This window comes from Ahaetulla prasina, chromosome 1 (genome assembly GCF_028640845.1).
Source record: "Ahaetulla prasina isolate Xishuangbanna chromosome 1, ASM2864084v1, whole genome shotgun sequence".
Taxonomy (NCBI): Eukaryota; Metazoa; Chordata; class Lepidosauria; order Squamata; family Colubridae; genus Ahaetulla; species Ahaetulla prasina.
The window spans coordinates 331446854-331468853 of NC_080539.1; the positions used below are offsets into that span (position 1 = coordinate 331446854).

At 41.6% G+C, this 22000-nt stretch overlaps 1 protein-coding gene across 4 annotated transcripts in view; it reads left to right on the top strand.

Annotated features, from left to right (window-relative positions):
* The first annotated feature begins 4654 nt into the window (after positions 1 to 4654).
* RIN3 (Ras and Rab interactor 3) overlaps positions 4655 to 22000 on the top strand; it is a 118063-nt gene continuing 100717 nt past the window's right edge. For 2 of the 4 annotated variants that reach the window (XM_058162594.1, XM_058162599.1), the window contains exon 1: positions 4655 to 5112. In XM_058162594.1, the coding sequence (XP_058018577.1) occupies positions 5078 to 5112 (35 nt within the window). In that variant the 5' untranslated portion in view covers positions 4655 to 5077. Of the gene's footprint in view, positions 5113 to 10339; positions 10439 to 22000 lie in introns of those variants that run through there. The other 2 variants (XM_058162593.1, XM_058162595.1) reach the window with 2 other exon arrangements.

The window sequence follows — 22000 nt, forward strand, 5'->3', positions numbered from 1 at the left end:
CGCGATCATCAGAGCCTTTTTTTTTACTTTTAAAAGCATTTTTTTGGCCAAAGAAAAAATGCTTTTAAAAGTAAAAAAAAATGATCGGGCGGCTCAGCTGGGGCAGGGAGGGGGCAGCAGGGATTTTGCTACCGGTTCTCCGAACCACCCACTGCCATCGCTACCAGATCGGGCGATCAGGTCCGAATTGGGAGCATTTCACCCCTGACTGATATAGATATAACCCATAGTCTGTTGTCTGATGCACTCAGCATAAATGAGCCATGAGATTTGATTGACTTAACCTCAAACAGAAGAATTCTCAAGGGAACCCAATCTCAGGGTTATTTCACATGACATGCAGCATGCTCCAGTAGCAAAAACCTCAGTCTTCCATAAGGTGGAATGTATGAAGATCATGTTTACATACGCATGAAACTAAAACGAAAAACAGGAACAGCTAGAGATGAGTAATTTCCTCAGCTGTGGAGGAGATGAAGAATCACTGAACTTGTCTCACTGCACAAAGCATATTGAAAGAACTGGAAAAACTGGCTTGGTCAAGTATATGACGAAATTTGTCCTGCAAGTGTTAACAGTGAAAAGTGATAGATTTCATGGAGATATGGGTCTCTTCATTTGGTTCAACTGTGCTCTGAATCATTTAGCAGGAGGTTAAACTTTGCCCTTGTGAGCCTTCCAGAATGAGGATGTTGTTACAGGATACAATAAGGGGACCGCAGCAGGGGTGAAATGCTCCCGGTTCAGACCAGATCGCCTGATCCAGTAGCGATGGCGGCAGGTGGTTCGGAGAATCGGTAGCAAAAATCCCTGCCCCATCCCCTGGCCCCAGCTGAGGCACGTGATCATCAGAGGTTGTTTTTTTTTTACTTTTAAAAGCATTTTTTCTTCGGCCGAAAAAATGTTTTTAAAAATAAAAAAAAGTGCCTCTGATGATCGCGTGGCTCAGCTGGAATCATCAGAACCCTTTAAAAGCATTTTTTCTACAACCTCTTCGGCCGAAGAAGCTGTAAAAAAAATGCTTTTAAAGGGTTCTGCCAATCAAGCAACTCAGCTGGAATCGTCAGAACCCTTTAAAAGCTTTTTTCCCTCTGGTGATCCCAGCTGAGTTGCTTGATCATCACAGGCTTTTAAAAGCATTTTTTTACAACCTCTTCGGCCAAAGAATGCTTTTAAAAATAATAAAAAAAAAAAGTTGGCCATGCCCACCCAGTTACACTACCCCCCACACCAAGCCACGCTCACAGAACTGGTAGTGACAAATTTTACATTTCACCTCTGGACCACAGGGAAAGATGTGGCATGATCTGTGGTTTATTTTATTCACTTGTATGTTTCCAGGTTGTCCTTGACCACAATCTGTTGTTGTTGTTGTTTTTTGGATGACCTGTTCTTAGCTAACGTGGAAGGTGTTACATGCAGATGTATTTGTGCAGCAAAGAATGGAGAGATGGATTTAGGGCATTTATTGTGTTGACCCTCTTAAACTGATAGCCATCCACAATCTGCATAATTTTCTCAGCTGCAGGTGGGTCTCCTGTCTCAGGCAGTTCTCCCCAAACTAACCCATCTGACTGGTGTAATTGTTGTTTGTAAAGTCCTGTTGGGATCATGAAATATTTTTTTCCCTCTGGAATATTCATATCAGATTGTGATTCTGTTAGTAAAGGTAAAGGTTTCCCTCGAACATACGTGCTAGTTGTTCCTGACTCTAGGGGGCAGTGCTCATCTCTGTTTCAAAGCCGAAGAGCCAGAGCTGTCCGAAGACCTCTCCATGGTCATGTGGCCGGCATGACTAAACACCAAAGGCTCACAGAATGCTGTTACCTTCCCATCAAAAGTGGTCCCTATTTTTCTACTTGCATTTTTTATGTGCTTTCAAACTGTTAGGTTTGCGGATGCTGGGACAAGTAACGGGAGCTCAACCCATTATGCAGCACTAGGGATTCGACAAGCTCAGTGTCGTAGCCACCGGGTCCCTTTTTCCTTTACAGCACGCTAAATCTTGGTTATACTGTTTTACTGAAATCACAAAGCACACACTTAAGTGCAGTCAGCCATCAACTAAAAGTTGATCGGATTCAAGGATCCAGTGAAACACAAACTAGCAAACCACATTTTAGCCTTAGCGTGCTCTATGAATCTAATCAAGATGGGGGTAGTAGATGGCGATACTCATGAGGAACAAGAGAGAGAAAAGTTATTTCATTTTGCATTTGATTGTGGGAGGTTGTGCAAGGTGATGGGAATCAAATTATCATGTGAAAGGAAGTATATGTAATATAATATAATATAACAACAGAGTTGGAAGGGACCTTGGAGGCCTTCTAGTCCAACCCCCTGCCCAGGCAGGAAACCCTACACCATCTCAGTCAGATGGTTATCCAGCATTTTCTTAAAAATTTCCAGTGCTGGAGCATTCACAACTTCTGCAGGCAAGTCGTTCCAGTTATTAATTGTTCTAACTGTCAGGAAATTTCTCCTTAGTTCTAAGTTGCTTCTCTCCTTGATTAGTTTCCACCCATTGCTTCTTGTTCTACCCTCAAGTGCTTTGGAGAATAGTTTGACTCCCTCTTCTTTGTGGCAACCCCTGAGATATTGGAACACTGCTATCATGTCTCCCCTAGTCCTTCTTTTCATTAAACTAGACATACCCAGTTCCTGCAACCGTTCTTCATATGTTTTAGCCTCCAGTCCCCTAATCATCTTTGTTGCTCTTCTCTGCACTCTTTCTAGAGTCTCAACATCTTTTTTACATTGTGGCGACTAAAACTGGATGCAATATTCCAAGTGTGGCCTTACCAAGGCATTATAAAGTGGCACTAACACTTCACGTGATCTTGATTCTATCCCTCTGTTTATGAAGCCCAGAACTGTGTTGGCTTTTTTAGCAGCTGCTGCACACTGCTGGCTCATATCTAAATGGTTATCCACTAGGACTCCAAGATCCCTCTCACAGGTACTACTATTGAGCAAGGTACCATATATACGGTACCTGTGTATTTTGTTTTTTTTGCCTAAATGTAGAACCTTACTTTTTTCACTGTTGAATTTCATTTTGTTAGATAGCACCCAATGTTCAAGTCTGTCAAGATCTTTCTGTAACTTGAGCCTATCTTCTGGAGTGTTGGCTATTCCTGCCAGCTTGGTGTCATCTGCAAATTTGATGAGTTCCCTATTTATTCCCTCGTCCAAGTCATTGATGAAGATGTTGAAGAGTACTGGGCCTAAAACAGAGCCTTGGGGTATTCCACTGCATACTTCCCTCCATGTGGATGTAGTTCCGTTGACTACACGTTAAGTGCGGTTGGTCACCCAGTTACAAATCCATCTGGTGGTGGTGCTGTCTAACCCACATTTTTCTACTTTATCTAGTAGTAGGTTATGGTCTACTTTATCAAAAGTAGTCTAGAGTTACTTCTTCACAGAGTTTTTTCATTGTCACAGCCTTATCATTATATTTGTGTGATTCACCACCTTTTCTAATTCCATTTATTTCCGGTACAGGATATTTTAAATTGCACTAAAGGGTATCTTTATGTTTGAAATTCTGAAACCCCAGAGAGTTTAGGGGTGGGATAGGGTGCTAATCTATTGGTGTGAATTCTTGCTTCATCCCATCTTCCAAAAAGGGTTCTTACTGCCATCAATGTTGACTTTGGCTAATGAAAAATCTCATTTAAGTGGAATTTAAATGACAAAAATACCAAAATAATTAGTAAGATTCATCATATAGCCTGTATTTCTAATAAGGAACTTTGCTTCTATTGTTCTGTAGTTTCAGGCCAAGGATTTACTCCTTAATCTCTAGGAAGACTCTCTCAGCCCTTGACATCATCAACTATTGGATTGGCAAGCCAAAATAATTCAAGTCTGAGAATAATTCTTGGAATTATCAACTAAGATTACTAAGAACCATCTCAAGAGGCCAATTTTAGTCAGTACTTTAATTGGCAGGACTGCACACAACCAATGTTTTATGGAAGCAAGGCTCAGGCTAAACTACAACTAAAGAAGAGCACCAGGCCCACTGTGAGAATAATAAGATTATATTGCATTCCCTTTTGTGTGAGGTGGGGAATGAGATATTGGGACTGGCTGTGGTTCAGGATGGGAATAGGTGAATGCTGCTCTTTTCTACTGCTCCATTGAATAATGTTTCAAGGTTAGGGGGTCATGAAGATAATCACACTTGACTTCACAAAGCTTTATAGGGATGGGGAGGGGCGAAGTGCCTTTGGCACATGAGAGTGGGTCACCCTTCTCTGTCATCCAGGTTGTTCTGTCATTTCAGAACAATGGTCATATATTCCAAAGAAAAATGTTAGTTGGCTGCAGATCAGGACTTTTGCTAATGAGATACTAATTCATCATGTAATAGCAAGCCCAGATATTTTGATGCAACGTCATTGGAAAAATGGCATCCCAGCATTAAGAATTCCATTCTCACAGGTCCTATGTAAACAACATGAAGGTTTCCAGACTCCATCTGGTTCCAGTTACACCCTTGCATACACGACTCAGGAATTTGCAGATGGATATTGCTCTGCTGTACAAAACCCTTTGCAGGCCTTACTGTACCTAGTCAGTGCCTCTCCTCCATAATGTACCTGCAAGCCAGAGGAACTCATGGATTCCTCTTGACTTAAAACTAGAAAAAGCAGGTACAAAGCTGGTGACTAATCATCACAGGCCTTTTGCCTTTAGCCATCAGAGTTAACGTTTATGACTAAAAATGGGCTTGTTTAAAAAAAAAAAAGGAGAGGAAAGAAAACAAATCACCCTTGACCACCAAGGACTGCCTCTTCCTGACGGCCCCTATTCACATAAATACAGGAAGTAGAAAAGAAAAATCATGCTCTTTTCAGAGGGTTTGGGAGTCAATTGAAACAGCGGTGAGGAAAAGCTTCCCCTCCTATTGTGCCGAATCCATCATCTGCAATTCTTCTTCTTTTTTTAAATCGGGGGGGGGGGTCCAAGAGTCGTGAAAGTTTTGACGGAAATGCCAAGGTATAACTTTGTCTACAAGGAAAACTTATAAGGATTCTGAAAGGAGAAGTTTCCGATTCTGGCTGGGATGATGAAAATGTCGATGGGAAACCAGGGAAGCGGGTGAGTCCTGAAACTTTAATAGCGATACTTTCCTCCCCCACCCCCCACCCCCATCCAAAGGAAAGGTGCTTCTGTGTCGTCTCGTCTCTCCCCACCCCTCTCAGCCTCAGGCTGCCTGTTCGAGAATTTGTCTCTCTTGAATGGTCGCTGGCTGCTTTTATGTAGAGGCGCCAGAAGTGCAACTTCCAAGATAACATTCACAACCTTTTCTCTTCAGCGGAGTGCTGATTTAACACAACTGCAAGAGGTGGGGGTGGGGAGGGTGTGTGGAGAATTACAATGGAGAGGAAATGAAGGCGAAGGGAGGTGAAGGAGTTATTTTTAAACCCTGATGGTTGATGTCTGGAATTAAAGCAAAACATACTCATGAATCCAGAGGACAAAAAAAAAGAGGCTTTATTTTTCCCATCATTTCACTAGAAGTGGCTGAAGAATGGCAAAACTTGCAAAGGTTAGGAATGACACTTTTGCCTGTAATTTGGTGCCCATCTGTAGCCAACCTCTGCTTTTGGAGCCAAATGAAAATTTCCCATTATTTTGGCCCTACGCTGTCAGAAAAACTTTTCTGCATCCCAAGCTGCTGTTACTTGGACCCATTGCTAAAATATGTTCTATATAGCTTACCACTGAACATGCAGACTTCAAGAACTGTGGACAAACACCACATGTCCCACTGCTGTGGTCCAGGGCGAAGACAAAGCAATGGCAAATTTTTGACTTTGGAAACAAATGCTTTTGATTTTATTGTACCCCGCCCAGAATCGCTCTGTGAAGGAGATGGGCAGATTCTAAATTTGACATATATAAATAAATACATGATTCCACTTAATGTGGTAAGCTTTGGAGAAACCAGGGGTGTTAAGTGGTGGGAGGGATTCAGGTTGAATGGGGAAATGATGCGCATAATCACAAGGTTATCAGCTAACTTTGATAAAGTCACTAATTATTAGCCTGTTTTTTACAAATGTTTTTAAATGTCTATGAGAGTCTTTTTAGTAAGCAGAATGTATATACAAATAAATAAAATGGAATGGGTAAAAAACAAAGAGTGTGTGCAATATATGCATACTTTTCAGCGCTAGTTGGAAAAGTTGATTTAATTAAAAAAAACTAGTATAATTGTTTTAGTATGTGTAAAATACACATACTGTTGCCTCCTGTGCTCTTTGGGGTTAGTGTATTAATACTGATTGCTATTTGGGGGAGGGGTTCAAGGAGATTACTCAGCTCTTTGGGGGGTTCAGGGAGATTATTGAACTGGTATATAAGTTCCTTGTAATACAACTTGTTTTATGTGCTTATTAGAAGGATAATCCCCAGTGGAAAGGCTTTTCCTATAATATTAACCATAAAACAAAGGACATTTAGTCTAAATATTAAAAATAAATTTGTGATAGTAAAAGTCATTAGGCTCAAACAGTTATGGATTTCTTCTCTGTAGGTTTTTGAACAAAAATTAAATAGCCATTCTAGCAATGAATTGGATTTAGTTGCAGATTTCTTTTGATTCATAACTTTCTGTGAGTCTATGAAATTCCAGTTTTGGCAAGCCAACCGTACTAGAAGCTACTGTCTGCATCTGAAATACTTCATGTAGAACATGAAGAGCATATTGTTGGCAGTCATGACTGGGTGGGCTTCACAAAGTTTTGTCAATGCTGGGCATGGCCAGTCACAAAACGGATGTCAAACTCCAAGGATGCATTGAATGTGTACTTTCTTTTTCTTGGCAGGTGGGTTCATTTGAAACAAAACACATCTTCATTTCCTATTAATCCTGAAATGTCTTTCAGCTTGCCATTTATTTTTTAGTTAAAAGATTGTTTTAAAAGATGAAGATCATTGGCATCAGAAAGTTTAATAGATGCCAAGTAAAAAGTTAGTGGATGTATTGCTGCTTATGAGCGCTATATTGCCTGCTCCTTCTCTGCCTGTCGATTCAAAGACAGCAATCCTAAGGCTCCAATACCTTAGAATAACAATACCTTAGAAAAACAGCCTAACAAAATTAGCTCATATGTAGGCAAAATTGCATTACATATATTTCTCCCTGCATTGCTTTATGTACAAGCTAATTAATTGTTAAATACTAACAAATGCAATGTTTCTTATTGCTCTGCACATATATTGTATAGCAGCTTCGGAAAAGAAGGGAGGACTTGGTAGTAGAAGAATTGAACCGCAAGTGAGCAGACCACAATCTCTTTTGAATTTAGAAGGCAGATTTTCCAACTTCACAGAGATGTGTTTACAGTAAATTGAAATGTGAAATCCACATGGCAACTGGATTCTATGAAGTAATTAAGTCCACAGACAGTTCAAGAAACTATAGCTTTGGTGAGCAAAACTGGACTGATAAAGAGGGGAAAAAATACAACAGCAAAATAAATCCCAAATGTTCTGACAGAGTCATCATCTCAAAATTCCTTGCTAGTTAAAGCCATAATATTGTATGCAGGTTATGTGATTTTAAGCTCATGAATTTAGATTAGATTGTAGAGTGACTTCAGTGAAGTAAAGTACAATTGGGAGAATATTTATATAAATAATTTGCAAGGAAAGACAGGATGCCTAGCAATTTTAGGGTTCTTTATATGGGAGAACTACATATGGAAATGGAGAACTTTCAATCTCTATGCTTCTGTCTATGCATCTGAGAGTGAAACTCAAATGTAATCTTATTTTCAAATATAGTACAATAAAAACAATCCCAAGAAGATGACATCACTATTTATAAGTGCACTTTGTAGAACAGTATAGTGTACCAGCCACTACAAATATACATTTTACACACCCTTGAATGCTATTTCCTATGCAAATATTTCCAGATAGCATAAGAAAGTACATGAAGATAGATCTGAACTGACAGAGAAAGATTGGAAGCACATGCATATTTGAAATATTTCAATGGCTGCTCTCAGCTACATCTGGCAATTCAATCTTTTATCATAAAGCAGCGTTAGGGGGACAAATTTTACAGGGAGTGGGCAAAATGACATAATTGTCAAAATGAAATTGCAACACACATATATGCCTGCCTGCCTATCATCATAAAATGTATTTATAATTTAACTATATACATTATGTTATGATATATATTGTGTATATAATTGTTTTTCTACTTTGTATAGAATTACTTTAGCAATGTAAATGACTCAAATCATACTGCTCTTTTTGGTACAACAAAAGAATAATATTTAGGCCATATGTAGCATTTTCCAAGCAGATCTTCTCCCCCCACCCAAAGTAGGCCCACACTGGGAATTGTTTTTTAATAAATATGTTTTATCAACTGCGATATAAATTGTAATCTGGTGGCAAGTCTCTATGAACCTTTTCTCCTAACATCATGACATCTGACTCAGAAGCACACCACCTATTCCCCAGCCAGTTTTGCTGAAGAGATTTTAACTTAGTATTCATTTTTTCTCCAGACTGCCTTTGTGAGATTTTTTTCTCCACTCTGCCCTTCTGAAGGTTGGTGTCTATGTTCCATTGTGAGATTATAATCCATCATGGAATTATAGCTCTTTTGATGTGTTGGGATATCCAGCTGTATTCAAATAAGGATCTCCACAAGGGATTTTTTAAAAAAAAAGATGGGACCCGTGGCACTGAGCAATCCTACCCTTTATTTACAATAGTGCTGCTTGACTTTTTTGGCCCTCCCCCCCAGCCCCGTGAATCTGGGCTCTGCAGTTTTATCTCCTCTGAGGACAGTAACAGGATGTTGGAAGTGTTGGAAGAAATATCCATCTGGGTTCAGTTCCAAGTGGGGACAAAGACACTGGAAACATGAAGGCTGCTTGGAAAGATGGTTTAATGGTGGCCAGGATCACATGGCTTGAGATCCTGAACAGAAAAGGGGCTGAGATCCTGTGTGCTCCCTGGCTTTATGCTTTTTCTGAGCTTTGAACTTTCTGGGGCACAGGAAGAGTATCCTGATTGGTTGTCAAACTCCCAGGTGGTCTAGGGGTCTTACTTAACATTGTAGGTTGTCCCTCAAGCTTGCCTGAGCCTTGCCATGTGGTGAGTTTCTGTTGCTAGATGGGTTCTATTATGTTGCAGATGATGGCCCATTGACAAAGGTGGGGAGAATGAGTTTCTACCTCTGACCCGTTGACAAAGGTGGGGGGAAATGAGTGAGCTTGGCTGAGGCTTTAATGGCCCATTGACAAAGGTGGGGGGGAGTCAGGAAGCTGCTTTGTCTTTAAAACATGTTTCTCCATTTCTCATCCAGGGAAATATATTCTGCCTTTTAAAATATTTTCTAAAATATTTCATTCTTCTAGGAGGGGGGTGAGGGCTATTTAGTGGTTAGAGAAACAAACATATTTGTCTAAGGGCCACTTCAATATATTTTTGTTTTATGCTTTAATATTACCCACTACAAACTACAAAAATCAGCAAATAAATTTAAATCAAGGCTGTGCAAGAATAGAAAAATGAACACAATTTTGCACAGACAATTGCATCTATAGAACACATGGACTTCTCTAAACCAAAAATGTCTCCAGAAGTTATTTTTTTCAAGAACTCCGAGACAATATTTTAGAACCATCAACTATTCACATGCATTTCTTTCTGTTCTGTTGGAAGAAATATCCATCTGGGTTCAGTTCCAAGTGGGGACAAAGACACTGGAAACATGGAGACTGCTTGGAAAGATGGTTTAATGGTGGTCAGGATCACATGGCTTGAGTTCCTGAACAGAAAAGGGCTGAGATCCTGTGTGCTCCCTGGTTTTATGCTTTTTCTGAGCTTTGAACTTTCTGGGGCACAGGAAGAGTACCCTGACTGGCTGTCAGACTCCCAGGGGGTGGGGGTCTTAGCTAGCCTTGCTGGCTGATGTAATCTTCCCAGGTGCCATGTGGTGAGTTTCAGTTGCTAGATGGGTTCTATTATGATGCAGATGATGGTTGATAAAGGTGGGGGGAAATGAGTGAGCTTAGCTGAGGCTTTAATGGCCCATTGACAAAGGTGGGAGGGGAGTCAGGAAGCTGCTTTGTCTTTAAAACATGTTTCTCCATTTCTCATCCAGGGAAATATATTCTGCCTTTTAAATATTTTCTAAAATATTTCATTCTTCTAGGAGGGGGGTGGGTGCTAAATTCCTACAATCCCAACTTTTTTTTTTCAAAACGTGAGTTTTGAAACATGCTCTTGGCAAAAAATTAAAATTGATCAAATCAGGGATGTTTGATTGGTGCTTTTAATTTTTCTGATGCAAAGGAAGCCATTGATAGAGACAACAGAAAAAAGATTCCTTCAGTGGCTCCCAAAAGCTTTCAACCATGAAGGTCTAGCAGCCAGGGGAAAAGTTCTGGTAAGAATTTTACAGTATCCAATTTTCTATGCCAATTAATTTCAGCTGTTAGATATCACTTTCTGTGAGCTTCCAGTCAGGTTTCAAGCAAGCACACATCCCAAAATTTTCACAGCCATGGTTTTCCTTTAAATTACAGGCTGCCCATTTCCAAGGGTTGGTTACTGAACCTGCCCTAGCTCTTACTTTAGTGCATCCAGATTTATTTTAGTCCAAATTGAGGTTAATCAGTGTGCAATCCAGGCTTTTTCCTTTCTTTTTTTTTTTTTTAAATTACACACAATGAGCCCTGGGACTTCTACTCATGAGACCACCAGTGCAACATATCTTGCTTTACTGGGCAACTGGGCAGCATCATTTGTGAGTCATAGTCAGGGCTTGGGTTTTGGATATCACTTTTTCTGCTATCTCTTCAAGAGAGGAATTGCCTGAGGGGGATGCCCCTCCCCCATGGAATTAGCAGGGAGATCTGACTCCTTGGGCTTTTAGTGCCACAGAGCAAAAATCAACCTAGAAGTCTTGTGTGGAGGTAAGTGAAGGGAATAGTTTCAGTCTAATTCTGAATGGTGTGTCTCTCTGTGTGTGCCTGTGTATGCAGCTACTTTTACAATTCAGGCAATACAAACAATACAAACATGCTGGACAAATTTCCCTACCATTAGACAGAAATCTCAGGTGTTCAGAACTAACTGTGGCAGCCACTCAAATACAATCCTTACATGAGTACTTTAGACTGATTACAATATAAATGAGACAAGACAGAAAACCTTACAATGAATTTCCACCCTCCCCCATAGTCTTTCCAGCTTTTTTTTTTTTTTTTTTTTTACATTTATACCCCGCCCTTCTCCGAAGACTCAGGGCGGCTTACAATGTATAGGGCAATAGTCTCATTCTATTTGTATATATTTACAAAGTCAACTTATTGCCCCCCCAACAATCTGGGTCCTCATTTTACCTACCTTATAAAGGATGGAAGGCTGAGTCAACCTTGGGCCGGGCTCGAACCTGCAGTAATTGCTGTCTTCTGGGAATTGAAAAGAGTCTTTTAGTCTTTACTTGTACATCTCAGGGTCCTTTCTTTCATATCTGCTGGGTAGCATGCTTGGTAATAAGGCTGGTTAGTCAGGCTTGGAAGGTCTGCTCCACTCTGGTTGCTGTGATGACTTTCAGTGGGGGCTGGATTCAAACTCAATTCCTGGCTCCAACAAATGGAAGGTCTCCTCTGGGGCAGCATCTGGAACCATGTGCTCTGCTTCCACAGTTGCAGAGTCATCTTTTCAGGGCTGAAAGACATTAGAACAGGATCTCCTCCCCACTTTTGTGGGTAATCTTCTCAGGAAAGGCATTGTAACAGGATTAAAAGGAGGGGGGGTAGATATCTTGCAGGCAGAGTTTGAAAAGAAACAACACATCAATATTGCAGTTACTAAAAGATAATGCAGTTTCAACAAAATGCAGTTTCAACAACTGATGAGAAAGAAAAAACAGGATTCTCATGCTTCAGGAAGAGGTACAGGTAAAATCATTTAAATACACAGTAAATGCAAGACTGAATTTTTTTTTCTCTTGTAAGTGAACTTAAAACGTTTCCTCATAAACTTGAGTTGTTACTTTAAGATAAAGAGAGGGAAGGAGAAAAAAAAAAGAAATAGGATGGAAAGTCCTCTTTACTGTTTTGTTGGCCGGACAAAGACAGGAAAAAGGCTCTTTCCTTTTTTTTCTCTCTCTCTTCCCCATTTTCATTGCTTCAACCTTTTTTCTCTTTCCCTAACAATTTAAAATTCTTGTCTCTGGAGATCAGATACATTTTATAGTTAAAATTACCTCAAGGGCCCACAAAGACAGACATACACACATAAAAAACGAGGACAAAGAGAGGAAAACAAAACGGAGATTTACACACACACTGATCATTCAGGCCATAAATTTCAGTTAAATTAGGGAAGGCACAAATCTTAACAGACAGACCACGTGGTTCCATAGAAGAAAGAGAAAGGGACAAACAAACAAACAAACAAAACAAAAACCCAAACATGCCTATTTATATATTTCCCTTTTCTTTTAAGTACCTTTATTTAGCCAAATTTGTTTCCTATTCTCATCTCTTAGCAAAGCCCATTTTTCACATAGTTTCCTCAACTACTTTTTCCGCATACCAGGCAAAACTGGCAGCCGCTGGGCATCCCAGGCCCCAAGCAGGTCTCCTAGGGGATTTCCCGCCACCCTCGAGCTACTGCTTCCCATGTTTTCCTCTCCGATGTGAGGTTTTATTTTTCACTTTGGCTTAGCCGGGTGGACCCTCCTACAGTTTTCAGAAAAAAAAGTTCTGGGAAGGACTTCGACTCCCTTCTGTCGAAGTATGGGCCCCTTCCTGTTAAGGGAGCTTCGTTTTGGATCAAAAAGGTGATCCCAGAGGACCTACTGCCCCTCCAGCAGGTACGAGCACCTCCTCAACACTGCTTCCTGCTTTGCTTTCTCTAAAATACACTAGTAAACTCTACTCTTTTTAATTGTCCCCTTCACACTCACTTTCCTTTTACTCGGCTCCCGTTCCTGATAAACACAAAGTTCCACGTTTGGCTTCCCCCACTTGCTTTCTCTAGCCTACCGGTCACGGCTTGGTGAAGCTAGCAGTAGGCAGAGGTGCGGCTAGAGGTTGCTCAAAGAGGTGGAATCAGATTGTTTCCTCAGGTGGAATCCCACACACACACTTCTTCCTTCCCTAACAGAAGGTCCTGTGCTCTGGCAAAACCCCCATGCTCTCCAGACTTTTGGTCTTTCTGCGGTTAGGAAATGCACAGAGGAAGCAAGATCCAGCTGTGATTGGGAGAAGGGCTCTCTCATTCACACACATGCAGGCATACACATATTTCCCATGCTTTTCCATGCTTTAAAATTAAAATTTAGAGGTACTCACCTTCTTTCCAAGCAGCCTTTGAGCTCAACACTCAAAACCCCTTTAAAACCTAGTTCCAAATGGCCAAGGTCCAGGAAAACTTACCCACAGACTCAATGGGTCTGCTGCTAGCAAGGGAGGCTTACCTGGGCCAGGTCCATTGGTTAGGTTAGCTTGGAGTCCCATCTGGGGTGCCAATTGTTGGAAGAAATATCCATCTGGGTTCAGTTCCAAGTGGGGACACTGGAAACATGGAGGCTGCTTGGAAAGATGGTTTAATGGTGGTCAGGATCACATGGCTTGAGTTCCTGAACAGAAAAGGGCTGAGATCCTGTGTGCTCCCTGGTTTTATGCTTTTTCTGAGCTTTGAACTTTCTGGGGCACAGGAAGAGTACCCTGATTGGCTGTCAGACTCCCAGGGGGTGGGGGTCTTAGCTAGCCTTGCTGGCTGATGTAATCTTCCCAGGTGCCATGTGGTGAGTTTCAGTTGCTAGATGGGTTCTATTATGATGCAGATGATGGTTGATAAAGGTGGGGGGAAATGAGTGAGCTTAGCTGAGGCTTTAATGGCCCATTGACAAAGGTGGGGGGGGAGTCAGGAAGCTGCTTTGTCTTTAAAATATGTTTCTCCATTTCTCATCCAGGGAAATATATTCTGCCTTTTAAATATAAATATATTCTAGGAGGGGGGTGGGTGCTAAATTCCTACAGTTCCATGACCTTTGTCCAAGCAGAGTTGAAATATGAGTCCTTTTATTTAAAATTACCTGGCCAGAGTTTATTTTTCCACAAATGCATGTGAAGTATTATAGGGTGTGTCAATTTTTCAAGTACCATGATTTATGGATCCCATCCTAATCAAGGTAAATACAAACATAGGCGGTTTTCTAAGTTTAGGAAGTACAACTTAAATCATCAGAATTTATATCGCTATCACTGTTATCATTGGAGCAGCTGAACACTGTTTTGTTAGATCCTCTACCTGCCACTCTTCTCCACTGTGACTTTCATAAATAAACTCCCATTAGTCAAATACTCAGGAAGCCCCAAATGACAAAATGTGAAATCTGTAGGGAAACTCTTTGAATGTTCTACTAATTTGCATCTCTGTTGGCTCTATGTGAATCATGTTTTACAGACAGAAAAGCTATTTTTCATTAATAGCAGTGGCAAACATTGACAGCTACTGCAGGCATTCTCAGTTACTGCCTTGATTACCAACAGTAGGAACTGTCAATTTAGGTGCTCCTGTGTCTGATTTGATGTTGTAGTCACAGCAACAATGTACATTTTTAGAGCAGACATAGATTGCTTGCAGCTATATATCAGCAACATCCAAAATACCACAATGTCCTCTCCTTTGATTAGATGTGGTCATAAAAAATATTTCAGAAATATTTGGGAGAGAGGCATATAGCTCACTCAAATCCACCTACACACCCCCTCCCCCAATAGTTGCATGGAAATGGAAAAATTGCTTTGCAATGTAAGTGAAAAGGGAAGACAATTATGCTAAGTATTTTGGCCAGACATGCCTAAAATACTTACCGTATTTTTTGGAATATAGGACGCACCTTAGTTTTTGGGGAGGAAAATTTAAAAAAAGCTGATTGGCAGGTGGATTGGCCTCCGGGAATACCCCCGATCAGCTGTTCCAGAGGTGAATTTTAGCAAATTTTCTTGGTTGTGAGCTCTGTACCTTGCTTTTTTTTTTTTTTTGGTTTTTTTTTCTGCCTTTGAAACTTCTGAAATTTCAGAAAAAAACTTTTTTTATGCCTCTGAAAGCCTCTGAAACAGCTTCAGAAAAAAAGCCTCTGAAGCTCTGTTTGGAGGCTTTTTTTCGGAAGCTCTGTTTGGAGGCTTTTTTTTCAGAAGCTCTGTTTGGGGGCTTCTTTTTTATGTACACTGAGAGCATATGCATCAAGACAAATCCCTTGTGTGCCCAATCTTCTCCTTTTGAGAAGCTGGGTGAGGCTACATTCGGAGTATAAGATGCACCCAGACTTTCACCCTCTTTTTTGGGGAAAAAAGGTGCATCTTATACTCTGAAAAATATGGTATTTGTGGTGTTCTGATCTAGATCATTGGTTCATGGCTTATAGCCTAGTGTTCCAGCTTTTAAGGACTTCTAATTTTTAAAGTCTTTCATTATTTTACATTAAATCTGCAAATCTTGTAGCTAGAAGAATGTATTTCTGATATAAGTACAGATACTTATGAATAGTCATATATTGGATAATTGTTTAAATCCACATTCCATATTTTAGGAAATGTTCCAGACCAAGCATTAATGTGATCATTAACATTAATATATGGCAGAGATACAAGTTATGATTTGTTCTTTGGGTTGCTATATGATAGCAAGTGGAAAGGAGCTATATGTTTACAAATCAATAGGGTTTTTTTTCTCAGTTTCCAATCATTTTCCCAAGGTCAGTTGATTCAGAAACAAAACAAAATTCAATAATTCTTGATCTGTGTTTTGCACACTTGGGTGAAAAGTGTAGAGTATCTTTCTGGGCTTCTTAATTCTAGATTGAGACACTGAATAGAACCTGTGAGTTAGCAATAACACAGTATCTTCCAGTGGATGGATCAATCTACCCCCTATCCATTTGAGCATCATATGCATGCATTCTCAGCTATGTCCTCGTCACAGTGTCAGCATCAATCCCTGATTTTTAAAAAATGCATGAACATCTGCATTATCTTTGATGCATGTGTTACCCTTACATGTACATATCTGTACCCGGTTCACCTGAAATATTCCATTTTAGTTTTTCAGTTGTAAACTGTATGTTCCAAATTGTGTTCAGTTAAGGCAGATGTGTCAAAAACTCAATTTCATCAGGGTTGTGTTTGACCTCGGGGAGGGCGGCATGGCCAGGGTGGGCATGGCCAGCTGGACATCACTCATGGTGACACCTGTGGTGGCCTGAGCTCTCTGCCAGTGAAAACAGGCTCCCAAACTCTGTTTTTTGGCTGTGACAGCCTCCTGCAACCCTCTGCCAGTGAAAATGGAGCTTGGGAGCTCCCCCCTAGCTCCTTTTTCACTGGTAAAGGCACCGTGGGCCGGTCCTTTGCTGTTTCCAAGACAGCCCCATGGGCCAGATCTAAGCACCCCGCGGATCGGATATGGCCCAAGGGCCTTGAATTTGACATCCCTGTATTAGGGGAATCATTTGACAGTGACAAAGTGTTAATGACACAACAGTAAAAGAGGAAAAAAGAAGGGACCCCCCCCCCTTCAAACATCCTGTATTTTTTGTCATGTTTCCATCCAAAATTTGTTAGGTGCCTTTGGCTTGTACTGAAAGACCACTACAACCCTCAAATGTTAGCAAAAAAAGCCTTGATTTCTCTGAACAGTATGCTATAATAACTTCTATTGTAATGTTTGACATATATATATATATATATATATATATATATATATATATATATATATATATATATATATATATATATATATATATATATATGTGGAAATGTCTTGGCAACGTTTCGAAGTCTCATTCGTCATCTTTGCAGCTCACCAGCTCAAATCCCCCTGCAACACAGACTAAATTGAGCACAACCAAGCCCCCACCCGAACAGGACACACCCCCAGCCAATCAGAGCACAAAAAAACCTCCATCCAATCAGAGCACAGCCAAGCTCCCACCCAATCAGTTCAAACCCCCACTAGCAGTTAAAAGGAAGAAACAGCTGCGATCACACATTGCTCCCAGAAGCACGAAGCTGAAGCCTGAAGATGACGAATGAGACTTCGTCGAAACGTTGCCAAGACATTTCCAATTTTACACGGGAGAAAACCCGAACAACCAAAGACCTACATATATATATATATATATATATATATATTTGTTTTCTGAGGTTTTCGCGGGTGTTTGTATGTAGGTCTTTGGTTATTCGGGTTTTCTCCCGCGTAAAAATGGAAGTGTCTTGGCAACGTCTCGAAGTCTCATTCGTCATCTTCAGGCTTCAGCTTCGTGCTTCTGGGAGCAATGTGTGATCGCAGCTGTTTCTTCCTTTAACTGCTAGTGGGGTTTGAATTGATTGGGTGGGAGCTATTGTGCTCTGATTGGATGGGTTTTTTTTTGTGCTCTGATTGGCTGGGGGTGTGTCCTGTGTTGGTGGGGGCTTGTTTGTGCTCAGTTTAGTCTGTGTTGCAGGGGATTTGAGCTGGTGAGCTGCATAGCTGTTGTTTGGCTTTGTGGTCGTGCTACATCTTCATAGTGGGTGTCAGTCTGCTGCATGTATGGATTGGAGGGGTTTGAAATGGCTAATGTTGCAGCTGCGGTCTGGCTTCTGGTCCTTGGTCGTGTTTCATGATCAGTGTGGGTTTGGGTCTGCTTTCTGGGTGGATGTGCGGTGGTGACATCCTGTGTGGACCTCGTGAGTGTGGGTCTGGTGTCATTCCTCGTGTTAGGGACTCGTTTGTCAATAAGGGCGGGTTTCCAAATGGCTGGTAGGCGGGAGGTGTCATCTCGTTTGTTCATGCTGTGTGGGCGTTTTTCTATCTCAATGGCTTCTCTGATTATTCTGTTGTTAAAGTGTTCAGTTTTGGCGATAGTTCTGGTCTTTTTAAAGTCAATATCATGTCCTGTGACTTTAAAGTGTTGGAGTTTAAATCCCCACTAGCAGTTAAAAGGAAGAAACAGCTGCGATCACACATTGCTCCCAGAAGCACGAAGCTGAAGCCTGAAGATGACGAATGAGACTTCGTCAAAACGTCGCCAAGACACTTCCAATTTTACGCAGGAGAAAACCCGAATAACCAAAGACCTATATATATATATATATATATTTTAACGGGTGTTTGTATGTAGGTCTTTGGTTGTTCGGGTTTTCTCCCGTGTAAAATTGGAAATGTCTTGGCAACGTTTCGACGAAGTCTCATTCGTCATCTTTGCAGCTCACCAGCTCAAATCCCCCTGCAACACAGACTAAATTGAGCACAACCAAGCCCCCACCCGAACAGGACACACCCCCAGCCAATCAGAGCACAAAATAACCTCCATCCAATCAGAGCACAGCCAAGCTCCCACCCAATCAGTTCAACCCCCCACTAGCAGTTAAAAGGAAGAAACAGCTGCGATCACACATTGCTCCCAGAAGCACGAAGCTGAAGCCTGAAGATGACGAATGAGACTTCGTCAAAACGTTGCCAAGACATTTCCAATTTTACACGGGAGAAAACCCGAACAACCAAAGACCTACATATATATATATATATATATATATTTGTTTTCTGAGGTTTTCGCGGGTGTTTGTATGTAGATCTTTGGTTATTCAGGTTTTCTCCCGCGTAAAATTGGAAGTGTCTTGGCAACGTTTCGACGAAGTCTCATTCGTCATCTTCAGGCTTCAGCTTCGTGCTTCTGGGAGCAATGTGTGATCGCAGCTGTTTCTTCCTTTTAACTGCTAGTGGGGGTTTGAATTGATTGGGTGGGAGCTTGGCTGTGCTCTGATTGGATGGGGTTTTTTTTGTGCTCTGATTGGCTGGGGGTGTGTCCTGTGTTGGTGGGGGCTTGCTTGTGCTCAGTTTAGTCTGTGTTGCAGGGAGATTTGAGCTGGTGAGCTGCATAGCTGTTGTTTGGCTTTGTGGTCGTGCTACATCTTCATAGTGGGTGTCAGTCTGCTGCATGTATGGATTGGAGGGGTTTGAAATGGCTAATGTTGCAGCTGCGGTCTGGCTTCTGGTCCTTGGTCGTGTTTCATGATCAGTGTGGGTTTGGGTCTGCTTTCTGGGTGGATGTGCGGTGGTGACATCCTGTGTGGACCTCGTGAGTGTGGGTCTGGTGTCATTCCTCGTGTTAGGGACTCGTTTGTCAATAAGGGCGGGTTTCCAAATGGCTGGTAGGCGGGAGGTGTCATCTCGTTTGTTCATGCTGTGTGGGCGTTTTTCTATCTCAATGGCTTCTCTGATTATTCTGTTGTTAAAGTGTTCAGTTTTGGCGATAGTTCTGGTCTTTTTAAAGTCAATATCATGTCCTGTGACTTTAAAGTGTTGGACCAGGGAAGTCCAACAAACCCCCACTAGCAGTTAAAAGGAAGAAACAGCTGCGATCACACATTGCTCCCAGAAGCACGAAGCTGAAGCCTGAAGATGACGAATGAGACTTTGTCGAAACGTCGCCAAGACACTTCCAATTTTACGCGGGAGAAAACCCGAATAACCAAAGATCTACATATATATATATATATTTCTGAGGTTTTTGCGGGTGTTTGTATGTAGGTCTTTGGTTATTCGGGTTTTCTCCCGCGTAAAATTGGAACTGTCTTGATGATGTTTCGACGAAGTCTCATTCGTCATCTTCAGGCTTCAGCTTCGTGCTTCTGGGAGCAATGTGTGATTGCAGCTGTTTCTTCGTTTTTAACTGCTAGTGGGGGTTTGAACTGATTGGGTGGGAGCTTGGCTGTGCTCTGATTGGATGGGGTTTTTTTGTGCTCTGATTGGCTGGGGGTGTGTCCTGTTTGGGTGGGGGCTTGGTTGTGCTCAGATTAGTCTGAGTTGCAGGGGGATTTGAGCTGGTGAGCTGCATTGCTGTTGTTTGGCTTCGTGTTTGTGGTCGTGCTACATCTTCATAGTGGGTGTCTGTCTGCTGTATGTATGGATTGGAGGGGTTTGAAATGGCTAATATTGCAGCTGCGGTCTGGCTTCTGGTCCTTGGTCGTGCTTCCTGGTCGTGCTTCCTGGTCGTGTTTCCTTCCAAGACACTCATCTCTAGAACAAAATGCTTAGCTGACGAACAACACCTAAAAACCGAACTACACACTCTCACAAACGTACTAACATCCAATGGATTCCAGAGAAATAAGATTACCAAACTAATCCAAAAAGAACCCCCTATTAAAATCCAAGACAGAGAACAAGAAAACGGCACAGCCCTCCTCCCATATATAAAAGGCACCACAGACAGAATCAGCAAGATCCTCCACAAACATAACATCAAGACAGCATTCTGCACAAACCAAAAAATATCCACCATCCTAAAAAACCCCAAAGACAAAATTGAGTTAGAAAATCAAGGTGTATATGAAATCCCATGCACAGCCTGCCCCACCACATACATCGGACAAACCAACAGAAGAATAAGTGCACGCATTGAAGAACACAAGAACTCAGTCAAAAAAGAGGAACCAACTTCTTCCCTGGTCCAACACCTTAAAGCCACAGGACACAATATTGACTTTAAAAAGACCAGAACTATCGCCAAAACTGAACACTTTAACAACAGAATAATCAGAGAAGCCATCGAGATAGAAAAATGCCCAGACAGCATGAACAAACAAGATGATACCTCCCACCTACCAGCCATTTGGAAACCCGCCCTTATTGACAAACGAGTCCCTAACACGAGGAATGACACCAGACCCACACTCACGAGGTCCACACAGGATGTCACCACCGCACATCCACCCAGAAAGCAGACCCAAACCCACACTGATCAGGAAGCACGACCAAGGACCAGAAGCCAGACCGCAGCTACAACATTAGCCATTTCAAACTCCTCCAATCCATACATACAGCAGACAGACACCCACTATGAAGATGTAGCATGACCACAAACACGAAGCCAAACAACAGCAATGCAGCTCACCAGCTCAAATCCCCCTGCAACTCAGACTAATCTGAGCACAACCAAGCCCCCACCCAAACAGGACACACCCCCAGCCAATCAGAGCACAAAAAAACCCCCAGACAATCAGAGCACAGCCAAGCTCCCACCCAATCAGTTCAAACCCCCACTAGCAGTTAAAAAGGAAGAAACAGCTGCAATCACACATTGCTCCCAGAAGCACGAAGCTGAAGCCTGAAGATGACGAATGAGACTTTGGAAAACGTCGCCAAGACACTTCCAATTTTACGTGGGAGAAAACCCGAATAACCAAAGACCTACATATATATATATATTTGTTTTCTGAGGTTTTCGCGGTTGTTTGTATGTAGGTCTTCGGTTATTCGGGTTTTCTCCCGTGTAAAATTGGAAGTGTCTTGGTGACGTTCGATGAAGTCTCATTCGTCATCTTCAGGCTTCAGCCGTGCTTCTGGGAGCAATGTGTGATTGCAGCCGTGCTTCTGGGAGCTCCCACAAGCACGAAGCTGAAGCCTGAAGATGACGAATGAGACTTCGTTGAAGCGTCGCCAAGACACTTCCAATTTTAGGTGGGAGAAAACCCGAATAACCAAAGACCTGCATATATATATATATATAACAAATAAGATTACCAAGCTAATCCAAAAAGAACCCCCCACTAAAATCCAAGACAGAGAACAAGAAAACGGCACAGCCCTCCTCCCATATATAAAAGGCACCACAGACAGAATCAGCAAGATCCTCCACAAACACAACATCAAGACAGCATTCTGCACAAACAGAAAAATATCCACCATCCTAAGAAACCCTAAAGACAAAATTGAGTTAGAAAATCAAGGAGTATATGAAATCCCATGCATCGCCTGCCCCACCACATACATTGGACAAACCAACAGAAGAATAAGTGCACGCATTGAAGAACACAAGAACTCATTCAAAAAAGAGGAACCAACTTCTTCCCTGGTCCAACACTTTAAAGTCACAGGACATGATATTGACTTTAAAAAGACCAGAACTATCGCCAAAACTGAACACTTTAACAACAGAATAATCAGAGAA